This window comes from Rhinolophus ferrumequinum, chromosome 9 (assembly GCF_004115265.2).
Source record: "Rhinolophus ferrumequinum isolate MPI-CBG mRhiFer1 chromosome 9, mRhiFer1_v1.p, whole genome shotgun sequence".
NCBI lineage: Eukaryota > Metazoa > Chordata > Mammalia > Chiroptera > Rhinolophidae > Rhinolophus > Rhinolophus ferrumequinum.
In genome coordinates this window covers 58,720,415-58,734,208 of record NC_046292.1, presented here as the reverse complement: position 1 = coordinate 58,734,208, position 13,794 = coordinate 58,720,415, and the positions used below count along the sequence as shown (strand labels likewise).

The following is a 13,794-nucleotide window of genomic DNA, read 5'->3' as shown; positions in this document are numbered from 1 at the left end:
AGACCATAATCATATGGTTCCTCTCAAATGCTATCGTAATGGACAACAGGACTCTGTAAACAAGAAACATCACTTAAAAATTGTATAAATCAACCTTAACAATCTAAGTACTAAAGGTATAAGCAATGCATAATATTAATCTCAGCCTTCAAAAACAAAAAGAAGACAGTCAATTGGATTAAGTTTTAAAGTGACACATATTATTATAAAGTTTTCAAAATTACTTTCTTACAAGTATATGTAAAACTCTTATTCTCTCAAATATGGGGGTTATGATGGACATATTTAGAAGATTTTAATAATAGAACACTGAAATTAATAAAAATAAATTTAAAATAAGCAAAAAAGAAAATTGGCCAATAATATATAACAATAGAAATCAAATTCAAAATACTTAAGAAACTGTTTAATATGTAGCTCAATTTTTTTAAAGGAGAGGAAGTACCTATATTAACATAAATGTTAACTGCTTATATTGGAAATTTATTTTTGTCTTTCAATTTAATTAGGCAAAATGAAAAAACACTGAAAGAATCTCAACTTCAGGATTAAAAGGTCAATTTTTTATGATAATTTAACTGTCACTTTTATCTTTCACAACTAAATAATTTCACATGTAAACAATTTCATAACAATTATAGTTTAGAATTCTTTTCATTTTAATCATATGTATTACTAGAAAAGGTACTTATAAATACCTAAACATCTACTAATAAAAAAGAAAAATCAAAACTCTTCATTCTCCCAGTGTTCTAGGTTCAGCAATCACATTTGTCACAAAAACAAAATAATGTGAGAATTGTCTCATATCTTTATTCTTTGCACCTTAAACAATTTTGTTTACATTTCACAAACAAGATTTACTTGCAAAATACATCATTTAAAATACTTTTTCCCTCTCTCGAAGTACAGTCATAGGAAAAAAAAGGAATTATCACCCAAACTGATCATTATTCTAAATTTACATCACTTTCTTGTAAGTCATTGAATAAAACAAATATTTATATATAATTTCATATGACAAAGAAATTTGTTTTTTTGATAGATTTTTAAAAATGACATTATACTATGTTACCAAAAAAATAGTAGTATTTGGTATATCTAAAATTTGCAAAATCAATATTTAAGAATTTTGGAAGCGAAACTAGTGCCACTGGTTTGTGAATAATTTTTAAGGCATATATGAAAACTAAACTATATCTTAGCCTTTGTTTTAAAATGTTAATTAATAAATTATGTGACAATGATGCCTTTATCTCACCATGACTATTAGCAGAGAAAATGGTTATCCTTAAAATTGTTTAAGTAGGCAAAAGTATACTAGCAATTGGTTGGAAACAGCACTATTTATATGCATTTCTGAGTAAAAATGGAGATACGGGGAAAACTCATGGCCTAATGTCCACCTTTAATGAAAGACTTTTTAAAGCAAGGTAAATTACAAATGATTATAAGCTAACATATTTTATTTAGACTTCCAAATAGCTTTCTATTTTTTAAGTCAATCCCTTCTCAAAGAATGATATTAATAAAATAGACTACAATGGAAAAATTAAATCTTCTCTGAGATTAAAGATTTCTGACATAATAGAAAGCAAAGAGTAAAAAAGATAATTTTCAAAGTGGTAGGAAGTTAATAATAATGTTCCCTGGAGATCTGAACCAGAGACTTGTATCTTCAATATAGATGTTAATAATAATGGAGGATCACGATTAACAAGTAGCTGAACTATGCGGACAGTATATAATTACAGTGTTTAATTTTCCTAAAAAAATTGAGCAATCATGGGGAATTTTAAGAAGGTTTAATGAACTAGTGATTGAAGAACACAAAGGTAGATGAAATGTAAAGTACAATGTATTACATACCTAAAGAAATAATTTAAATTACTCGTACATCCTGATGGTGTCTGCAACCTCTCAGGATACTATTTAGAACAACTCAATGAAGAAAAAAAATTAACTATGAATAAATCAATGCTTCAACATGTTAAAATCATAGCTACAAAGTTTAACTGTATTAAATAGAAGGTGATTTAAGCATTGCTTGTAGTTTAAAAGTGCCACCCTTTTTAAAAAATGAGGTCAGTTTAATATTTTTATAACATGGAAAAGGTCCAAAGAAAGGAAAATACATTAATAAAATAATTTAGAAGTCAGTTACAATGTAAACAATCAGCATAATGCACATTTTTTTAAATTTTTTAATCAATGCCTGCCTCAAAAATATCAGTTCCTGACTGGATGTTAATTTATGAATCTTTAGGAACAGAAACCATAGGAGAGAGAAAAAAAAATCATACAAAACAGAAATATTCTCAAATGTTAAGCAGAATAATGGAAAGAATTACTGAGTTTTCTTAAGGTCACAAAACAATTGAATGATCAGATTGGGAAGGAACTCAGATCTCCTCCCTTCCAGTCAACTTTGAAAATTACCAGATGCTCTTTGCACCCCCTTCCACTAAAAAAATTAGTAGCATAAGAGCTAATCAAATAACGTTTCTGTTCATAGCTTTAGAAACTCAATTTTTAAATGTTCTCTTAAATACTAAAGAGGGTTATTTTTTGTTGTTTTTAGAGGATGAAGTCATTAAAAATGCCGAAGTGGAAATGTGTATTGAACATTATAGTTTATGTTGGATACAAAATTTTGACAGACACTAAATAGGCTCTATATAGATTAGAAAAACACAAATTTTCAGATAGCTAGGTTTGAAAAATCATAGCATCTTGACTACTTAAGACCATAAGTTTAACACTCGACAAAGAAAAAAAAAATAGCTCTACTGTTTAGGAACCATGAATTACAAATAACTAAGGGTTCTCCTGGCTTTTTTAAAAATGTAAATACAAAAGATTGAGATTTGTTATATTCCAATAGCATGAAATATATTTGGAAACCTAGATATAAGACCCCTGAAGCAAATAATTTCCTGTTAATCTCCAAAAATAAATATTCCATTTTTGATAAATTTTACTATGCACTGTTCTAGATATTCATTGATTTATTTATTCATTTGATCAGCACATTTCTTATTACATACCTTTTATCCTCAAGGCACTATCTGAGGTGTCATGGAGGAAAAAAAAAGAGTTTCTTACATTTGAGTTCTAAGAGGCAGAGTAACAACTATTAACAGACAAGTCCACCTTGTGGAATTTCAATCCTTACCTATTTATGGAAGTACCATTATTTGGGGTGTGGGGGGCTGATGTCCTACTTTGGTAAAGATTTCCTTGGTTTCAACATTTCCTTGGTGTTGGAATCAGATTACTCTTCCTAACTGTACATATAACTCAATTTTCCTTTTATTTTTTTTTTAACCTTTTCTTAAGTGTACACTGTTAATGCTGGGTTTGTCTAAAATTGACCTGTGGTGGAAAAATCTATCTAGTAAAATGTAATACTATTGATGGTACAATGGGAATACAGATAATATGAAGGAATGAGGAACTACTTACATTAACTAATTGGTTACGGAGTTTCCGCAAGTTAAGAAAAATCGAATGATTTGTGAGTAATAACAATACTTGGCGGCATAGTCACAGAGCTGGCCAAACACTTAGAATCCAATCACATTATTAACACTTAGGTGAGGAATTAGACTCTCTCACAGAGGCCTCAGGAGGGGGCTCCATAAACTGCATAGGTTCCTGGGGCCAGTCCCTGGGGGCACCATAAACACACCTTTGGAGAAGGTCTCCACATCATTGTGCACTCATTTCCTATATTTAGATGTGTTAAACATTAAAGGTACGGAATACCCAGTAGTTCTGACATGTATGTTAATAACCTTAGCAATCCGCTGTGATCTAGTCGGGCAGGCATTGCTATTTCCATGTTACAGTGGGTGAAATGATCCCCAAAGAGGTTAATGAATATATTGAAAATAAAAGCTAGAACTAAACCTGGGTCTTCACAGTGAATAATTTTCATAGCAAACTTCAACCTGACTGAGAACCTTTCAAGGAAACCCTGTCGAATTTGGCATCTTATAGACAGACCTAAGACAGAACTAATCATAGATGTGATAATATCTCACATTGCAAGATGAGTGTTTATAATAGCATATTAAAACCATAATTGGGTAGGCAGCTTAAAATAACTTAACTTCCATGTGTTATACTTAGGCCAAAATCAAGCTCTAAGTAATTGTTGTATCTTCAAAAGTTAGACATGTCTCACTGGTACCCAAGTGAAGATTGTTGATAAAAGTTTAAATTTACAGTTCTATACTTCTTTCAAATATGCCTTTCTCTCACTTATAATTAAATTATTTCTTCGGATTGAAAATTTTAAGTATTTCTTTTTCAACAATGGATCCAAAACTATGCAGTTATTACCTCATATCTCTTCCTTAAAATATAAACTTCTCTAAGTAATACTTTTCTAAGTAATTTTGATTTTTACAAAGAACAATATTAAAAGTATAAGCATCACTTAAACACTTCATGTTTGCCTGTTATCTTGTATTTTCTTGACAAAATATATGAATAAACTTTTACTTTTTAATAACACACATGCAAAGGAAAGTTTGGAAAATATTTTTTAATTAAATTTTACTTTAGTTTTGCTAATTATTAAGCAATGTTAGAGAAGAACAACATTTTTTTAATTGGCTACTTCTATTAGTTTTTGGATAATAATAAAGAATAAGCATGTGTAGCTGATTTGTAAACTATTTTAAGGTAATGATTTTAAAAATAAGTACTGTTTCTGTTCATAAAATGTCTCAAAAAATCATATATGTCTATGTTCGTGCCTTTTGAAGTATGAGTATATTCGATGACTTTGGAAAAAACTGTCTTCATATAAATGGAGTACAAGTATGTCATAGAATACCTTGAATTTTATATTATAAAGTAGACTCATTACATGTACAGTTTTTTTTCCTTCAAAATGACTCTTCATCCTATCTTTCCTATTTTTTCAATGATTCCAACCTTCTTTGCCCATACAACTAGAGAACCTCCATACTCTCTCTGTCTCAAACATATCCCTTAACCTTAACAAGTCAACCTGACATCACTTAGTTTTTATCTAATCCTTTCTGGAATCTGTCCCTATCTCCCCATCCAAATACTCTTGCCCTTGTTCAGGCATTCCTAGTCTATTTCCTGGACTATACTGGCTTCCCTGCCTTTGATGTCTCCTTAACATCCCTCATTCGGACTGCTGCCAGAGTTTTTTTCACTAAATCACAGTTCAGTTTTTGTTTTGTTTTGTTTTGTTTTGTTTTGTTTTGTTTTGTTTTGTGTTTTTTTTTTCATTTAGAGCATTTAAATTACCTTTCCAGACTCTGAAATGCAGTGACTGGTGATTCCTCATTTTTGCAACATCCTCCTGAAGGTACACTATAGCAGGAATATAGAAGGATGACTGAAATCACCGACCCAGAAGAAAAATAGCCTGGGTTCGAATAAAAGCCAGTCGCTTAGACTGTGTGACTCTGGGCAAGTCACAGGACACCTGTGTTCCTCATTTCCCTTATCTATTCTGGTTGGTACCACTCTTAGAAGCTTTTTGCAGGAATTAAATTAAGCCAGAAAGGAGATGGATAGCCAGGAAAATATGCCTATCCACAAGTACTTATCTCATCGTTACTCCTGTCATGGTGACTAGCTTTAGTTGTTGCCTTACTAGTTTATAATCTTCTTGGAGTTCAAGGGCCATGTCTCGTTCATCTTTGTGAGGGTACACCCTACACAGAGAAGATTCTCAGTAGAGGTTTGTTAAACGGAATGTGAATGAAATATGACAAAGCCGTGCCAAACTGGTTAAAGGTAAAATGACTTATATTGCTGGCACAAACATTAGTCATTTCTTTAAATCAACTTTATTGAAATATAATTTACACACAATAAATGCATTAATTGTAAGAGTTCAATGAGTTCTGATAAATGCACAAGTTCAAGATGTAGAATATTTCCACTGCCCCCAAATTTTCCTTTGTGCCTCTGCGTAGTCAATCCCCACTTCCCACCCCAATGAGGCAAAAACTGATCTGCTTTCTGTCATTATAGGTTAGCCTTGCCTGCCAGTTATTTTTAATTTTTAAGTGAGAATTGTTTCTAAGTCTCAACTCAACCTGAATCATCAGTTTCTGTATAATGACCTCATATATGGGAACACACAAAAGGAAGACTATACATGATGCACCAGACGTTCAGGGGTGGAGGGTGAGAATACGGGTAACTTTTCATTGAAAATGGGAAATAACATTCTGTAATTCGATAGCCGTTTAATTCTTGAAACTTGGTGTTGTTTTTTGTTTGTTTGTTTGTTTTTACTCAGTCTTTTTAGGTACAACCCTAACCTCTAGTCAAGGTAGAGAATATCCTTACTTTACAGTCTGGTACCTTGAGCCCCAACTAGGTTTGGACTGAATACTGGCAATGAGAGCCCCATTGTTTGAAGTCAGGGCTCCTTCCTACTGCTTGGCCTGCAGTTCTTTATAGAAATTTACTAGGAAATAAAAGAACTGCAATGTCCTGGAATTTAGGCTGTTGGAAGGACCCCTAAGATCTACGCAGCTCTAGATGCTCTCTCAGGAGAGACACTACATGGGTCTCTGAAGCGCTTTATAAAGCTACTGAGCACAGGCCTTGAGTTTGGCACTCTGGTCGCTGCACCTGGGGGGCAAAATGATGCCGCAAAGGGTCTGCAAGAGTGCTGGAGGTTGTAGCCAAGAGGCAGGGAATGAAGTTACGGTGGCGTGGGGGAAGGGGCTGGGGGCCGGACGAGACCAGCGGACTCAGGGCTTGACACACACACACTCACACAAAAGAGGCCGGAAAGTGTCCGGAGGAAGCTGGCGCGTCACTGGGGACGGAGCCGGGACCCTGCCGCGCCCGCCCAGCTGCGTCCCGTCCTGGGTACACGGCCACACACCCTGTCGCGCTCCCGCCACCGCCACCACCGCGGCCACCGCCAATGAAACTCCTCCCGCTCCTAGGTGAGTGCCCAGCGCCCCTGGTCTCTGAGGTTGCCTATACTTATAGGGAAGGGGATTTTTCCGAGGTGGAACTCACGTGCCAAGGGCATATGGCCAAGTCTCCAATGAGAATTGACGCAGACCTTCTCAGGATGTTTTTCTCCCGGGCCTTTCAACTTGGAAATTCAATATTCAGTGCCCAGGGACAAAGTCACCTTTTGTTCCTGCTAACAAAGTCCCTCAAACCCCCAAGTCTCAGACTTTGAACTTTCTTCTAAACCCCCCACCTCCTTAAGAAATTTGGGGAATCAGAACATTTGGGGAACCATTAACACTTGTGAGAGCTTTCTTGGAATTTTAAGGGAACTGCCAGCCCAGACTTTGGGTTCATTAAAAATACGATTTTGATGATCCAGTGCAGAAAGATAATAAATCACATCCTTGAAAGGTGAATTCATTATGGTTTAGACAGTATATACAACCCTATGTGAAGCTGGCATTTAGAATCAAATGTTTAAGGATCTCTTGTTATCAGTAGGGACAATTTATGTCAGATGTGACTGAAAATATTTTTTTTAAAAAAGTTACTTTCATGTCTCATAACTGTCCATCCCCAAGCAGAATTGTTTTGAGATCTTAGACATTAAAACAGGAACGGCCTATGCTTTTCCTTATTTTTTTCTAACAGCCCACAAAATACCATTTCCAACTTCATTTTCAGTGGCTCTAAAATAAGTCTTGTTCTCTTCTATGCTGCATTTTGTTGGTCATGTTTGTGTGGTGTTCCATTTCTGGAAGATCACTCTTTAACCAGTCTGTTGAGTTTTATTTTAATTTCCCCTAATGGGAGAAAATGTAAAAGATTTTTTTAATAGAAAAGTCAGAATTTAAAAAGATCATTAGAACACACAAAATATAGTAATTGCATGTGTCCTTCTGGATGTTATGGTATGTTGCTCTTCGTCTTAAAATAACACAAATATGAATTTAAAAAGACCCAAACACTCAATTTACTGTGAGTTTAGAACAGTATCATTCCCAGAGGAGGGAAATTGCTTTACAATCATGCAGTTACCTTTAAAAGTGTCTCACCTCAGGGTGAAGGGTGATACTATGGTCCAATGATCTCAGAATGTTGTTTTCTTTATAAACCTGGATTGTTTACTACCTTTTAGCTTTGTGGAGACTTATTTGAAAAACACTGAGATTGAAGAAATGCCTTAATCTTTTGCTTACTCAAGCTTCTGCTGTTATTTTGCTAAACGTTCCCTTGGGAAATTCTTAAAATCTAAATGGAAAGAGAGAAGACTATTTGTATTTATGTTCAGTAATTCAACTGAACAATGAGGGGAGACTTTTCTTTTTCTTTCTGAAAATATGTATTTTTCCTTTTTCTTTAGTGGGTTTTTCCACTTTGCTGAATTGTTTCTACGCTCAAAATTGCACCAAGACACCTTGTCTTCCAAATGCAAAATGTGAAATACGGAATGGAATGGAAGGCTGTTACTGCAACATGGGATTTTCAGGAAATGGTGTCACAATTTGTGAAGGTAAACAATCTTTATTACTTCTTTTAGATTTTATTGTAAAATTAAATTTTGATGTAATTAGTTTTTCCTTGTCCAGAAATTAAGTTGTTTTACATTATACTGTTTGATTTCATGCTATGGATTTTAAAAAAGCTTAATTAATTAAACAATAAGTTTGAATTTCCCATGTCAAAATGTATCATTGATGAAATATTTGTGATGATTCCATGTATATCTTATTTTTAGTGTGAATATTAAAGATTGTCCTTGAACTTAAGCTGGGAAACTGAGTTGCAGAGAGCAGAGTCAATACCTTTGAAAACAAAAGTACAGAAAATTCATGAAGTCCAGGCTCTACCGGTATAGGTTGTGCTCAGATACTTTCTTTAGTACTTGATTACCTGAATTTGAGGTTAACATTAAGAGATTTGAAGTTTTATACTGCATACTCTGGATGTAGGGGTGGGGCTGGGGGAGAGAGGGAGAGGGAGAGGAAGAGACAGAGGGAGAGGAAGAGGGAGAGAAGAGAATTTTGAAAATGCATTATTTTGTGAAAAAGTAGAACCCAGTATAGAACTTCAGGCTAGAGCCCAGAGCAAGAATGCTAGTAAGGATCCTTCCAGGGTGCAATTTAGGCATTGGCTCAATAAACATAACACCATCTGATAATCAAATTTAAGTAATATCTTGTCTGTGGTCTGTACCATCACCACCACTCCACCTCTTTCCTCAAGCATCACTCAATTTTTCTTTATTCACTCTTTCATTTTTGGTAGGATCTGGTTTTAACTGGATCAATAGAACAACATATGATGTAGAAGAGAGAGAAAAAAGTTTCAAGTCATGTCAAATAGTGTTTAAAATATAACTAAATAGCAACTTCAAATTAGAACTGTGTGGTATTATATCCTTAAATGTATTTAAAGTAACATGGACTTTTTCTAATTAAGCCAGGATATTGTACATTGATAATATTGCATGTATTTGCTTATAGCATAAACAAGTTGTATCTCGTGATTCAATTTGATAAGATTGTTAAAAAGATTAAATATGCACTATATAGTAAGATCAAACCCTCATTATAATCTGTTCAATATTTTGAAAATGTAGAACAAAGCTACGCTTGCTTAATGGTGCACTGGGTCAAGCATTCTGGGTATTAATGGGAATTTATTTATGCACCTATCTTTATGCTGGTACATGTGAGGATAAGAGAGAAGATAGAGAACTTTATGTAGAAACGTTGAGGTATGTTCAAAGGCTTTTGAAATCATTGGTGATATTTAACCCTAAAGTGTAGGTTATTTTTAGCTTTTTAAACATATATTACTATTGCTATACCTGATGCTTCTCAGTACAGTTTTGGTTACCCTCTGGTGCATAATTATCATAAATATAGGGAGTGAGAGATCCCTCCTCCCTCAGGTAATTAAGAAAGTGCTAACAATGAAAGGGAAGCTTGGAAGGGTTCAAAGAATCTGTGTACATCTACAACATGAAGTTGCTTGAGTTGGAAGAAACTGAGCTGGAAGAAGTGAGAAGCAAGAGCAAAGGGAAGAATGCACTACAGTGTGTGTTTGGATGTGATGATGGGTGGAAGAGATAGTCTCTCTACTCTGACGCCATGCATTAAGTGGGGCTGTTTTATTGGCAGTTTCATGGAATCAGAATGAGGCAAGAAACACAGTTTTCCTAGGAAGAGTCAGAAAGGATGGAATTGCCAGCTTGTATCCATGTATAAAAATATTGTCATAGCTTGGGACTTTTCATGGTTATTATGAACAACATCACAAGCACTTTACAGAAAATAAGGAAGTCTTGAGGGCCACACTCAGGGACACATACGCTACGTTTAAAAAGCAAGTTTTCGTTATTATCAAATAATCATATATATATGTGTGTAAAACTCATCTGGAAGAATATTATAATAAACTAGAGAGCAGTAGGACACTGGTAAAGGTAGAGAAAATCCTGTCACGAAAACTAAGAGTCAAGAAGAAAAAATAACCTATGGGTTCAAAATGTGGGAGTAAGAATAAAGAAAATAATCCACTAGCATAATTCCGCCTGGAATAAAATAGAAGTGCTGAGGACATGCAATCGCTGCCATAACAATTGGTTCTGTAGTAAAAAGGAGGAGGCTCATCAGAATTGGCAAAACAACAGTCATCAGAACAGATGCAATGCATACAAAGTGTGTGTGTCTGTGTTATGTCATGTGTATACACATCAATTCACACAATTAGATATACTTTCTAAACTATGAATAACTCCAGTTTTAAATATTTAACCAAGCGATAATTTGATAATTTCCATAACAGAAATTGACCAGAAAAATAATTCTAACTCTTCTTTGCACCACATTTCCATGGTATTTCACATTTAAGTATGGATATATAGTTACACCTATATGATAGATATGACATATATATATATACACATATATATGTACACATATATATACACATATATATATATACATGTACTTTTGACTTTTATGAGGTGTAATCACCTCATATATGTGAATGATTTTTTAAGAACAAACATGCCAGAATCACATGTGCTAATGAGGAGCTTCCATTTCTTTCTCAAATAAGTGTCATTGTAAGTTTGTTTAATTATTACAATGATGTTGCCAGTACTGAAAATTTGATGAGACCCCTTCTTCATGTTATATATATAATTTATCCTCAATGATAGTGAGATTGGATTTAATTTCCAAAACCAGCTAAGAACTTTTAGCCAAATTGGATGGGTAAAGTGAACAATTAATTCCCAAAGTGGTTTTAAGAAAATGGTATGTGCTTATAAAGTAATATGAGATAAAATATTTTGCATGAGTCGCGTAGGATAAAGATACTTTTAAAAGTTTTGAAGTAGTTTGATATTGCTTATAATATCTTACTTATAATAGTAAGATAACTGGAATAATATACTGGCTTCCGAATTGTTACCTTTCATTTGGATGTATACATGCTGTTATTTGTTTAAAGATAGGTGCATTATTTTCATGCATTTGTCTCATAAACATTATCTGTTCTTCATGAATCCACTTCCAAAGAACATTGTTAATATATTTCGCTTTAAAAGTAACAAAGATAAACCTAGTTCATTGTTAAACTGGATTCTAAGTATATATGAGCTTATTCAGAAATATATTAATCACACTGCTACTATCTAAATATTGTCTAAACTAACCATTACAATGTAGGGGAAAATGTCATAAAAATATATCAGTGCACTTTGGGAAACAAACCAAACATTTTCTTATATGAGAAAACACCATAATTGTCTTTTTTTTTTTAAGTGACCTAGAAAGAGAAAAAAATCATTTACTTATTTTAACAATTGGAATATTCGTTCTGTCTCTTCCATGCTGGAAATCTATTATAGTTTAGAAAATTTAGAACCTGGTACTCCTAATCACTTAGCATGATAACATTATATTTCTGCTACCAAAAAAGATGGTCTATCAGCCTAGTTTTGCCATTCCTGACAAATTAAATAGTCTGGTTACCAAAGTTAGGGATTTATTGAGACAGTTTGGAACTAAAATGACAGAAGTTGAAGTTCACAAATTATCTCTCGTTGTATCCATATAACTGCTGTGAAGTGATATGCCTAGAATGTAGAATGGGTCAAAAGTTCCTGGATCAGGTCCTTTTAGAGCAGTTATTTTTCAGTGTCTTTTAAATCTTGCCTTTTTGTCATAAAGCTTCAAATGGGTATCCTTTGAATATTAGTTTTCACTTCATATAAGACATTGTCAACTCTCCTGGTAGCTCATCTGCAACTTTTCTTGTCCTTTTATGTTTATTGCATTTTTTGTGTTATTAATGGGAATAGAAGGTTAAGTAGCAGCCTAGGCCAGCATTGTCTTTTCTTCCTCCCTTCCTCCCTTTTCTCTCTCTCCTCTTTCATTCTTTTTCCAATCCTCAGAAGGAGGTGACTCCTGATTTTTAAGAAATATTTTAAGAACGTTTGAAGAATTGGAAATATATACCTCAATGACATCACGCATGCATCTTCCTTCATATGAACATGTTACTAAAAATTATTGAGAAAGGAAATGATTTTTGTAACACAAATGTAGTTATACATAGTCCAGAGAAACTTCTGATAAATGAATACTAACAAAAATTGAAATACTAGAAACTCTGATGTGCCTCTATATAGTCGTAAATCAGATTTGTTTAAAGTGAGGTGCATATTTCCTTGGGAAGTCTTGTACTGCATGGAAACCGTAAGACATAATAGCCTAAATTAACCTAAGGCTTGCATACCAGGATGCATGATTTCTGTGAACTTCATCCAAATAAATAAAACACCTTTGCCAATTTCAGAAATCTTTTTCCTTGTACTAGAAATATGACCTCTTTTGTCTGTTGACAAGAAGGGCTACACAACAGAGAGAAAAAAATCTACCACAATAATTAGGCAGAATGTCCTCAAAAATATCCACTACATAAGACTGCAAATTTATTCAACGTATAGAAAAAGAAAAAGAAAATAATAAGTGATAATAAAAACTTCTTTTAAGCGAATATTTTATTTTTTAAAATGAGACAGAAAGAAGGACTTGTGTCATTTGAGTTTTGCTGATCAGCTCCACACTTTTAAAATTAAACATTTCTCTGATCTGATTTAACAATGTTGTTTTTTGCAGACTAAGTTTCAGGAATCATTTTTTTTTTTATGTTGTTCCGCTCCATGTTTATCTCACAGGACAATTATGAGAATTAATGAGATACAAACTAAGAAATATCTTGATATCTTACAGGAAGGTTTAATATGGACATGTGATTTGGGGTTTTGCCAAATCATCTACAATGAAACATCAAGAAAATTTTTCTCCATGTAGAAGTCTCATTTATTTTTAATCATTTTTAAATCAGTATCATTTATATGGATTCATTACATATTTAGAATCAGAAAAGTAACATCAAATAACTAAATAAAATAACTAAATTAAATAATTAAATAACTAAATTAAATAAACTAAATTAAATAACTAAATTAAACTGAAATAGCAAAATATACACACAGCTCTTGAGTCCTAATTTCAACAATAAAAAAGAGTTATTCAAAATTCTGTGTGAAATCAATCACAAATAAGACTTACTATCTGATTTGATATTTTTAATTACTGACTTTTCCCAGGTGAAGTGTACGACTTTTTTGTTTGTTTTTACTTCAGGCTAAAATATTAACTCGTTATAATATGTGCTACTGATGATAAGGTGTCAATAGCAATAAAAATTAGAGATTGTTTTCCAAGAATCAGTTTTAATTTTGCATGTGAAATGAACATGGCACTTATACCATCT

General features: G+C 33.2%; 1 protein-coding gene across 1 annotated transcript in view; it reads left to right on the top strand.

Annotated features, from left to right (window-relative positions):
- The first annotated feature begins 6,801 nt into the window (after window positions 1–6,801).
- The window catches only part of ADGRL4 (adhesion G protein-coupled receptor L4), a 104,546-nt gene continuing 97,553 nt past the window's right edge, over window positions 6,802–13,794 (top strand). Inside the window, exons 1-2 of the mRNA XM_033115909.1 lie at window positions 6,802–6,959; window positions 8,339–8,488. Of these exons, the coding sequence (XP_032971800.1) occupies window positions 6,938–6,959; window positions 8,339–8,488 (172 nt within the window). The 5' untranslated portion in view covers window positions 6,802–6,937. The remainder of the gene's footprint in view (window positions 6,960–8,338; window positions 8,489–13,794) is intronic.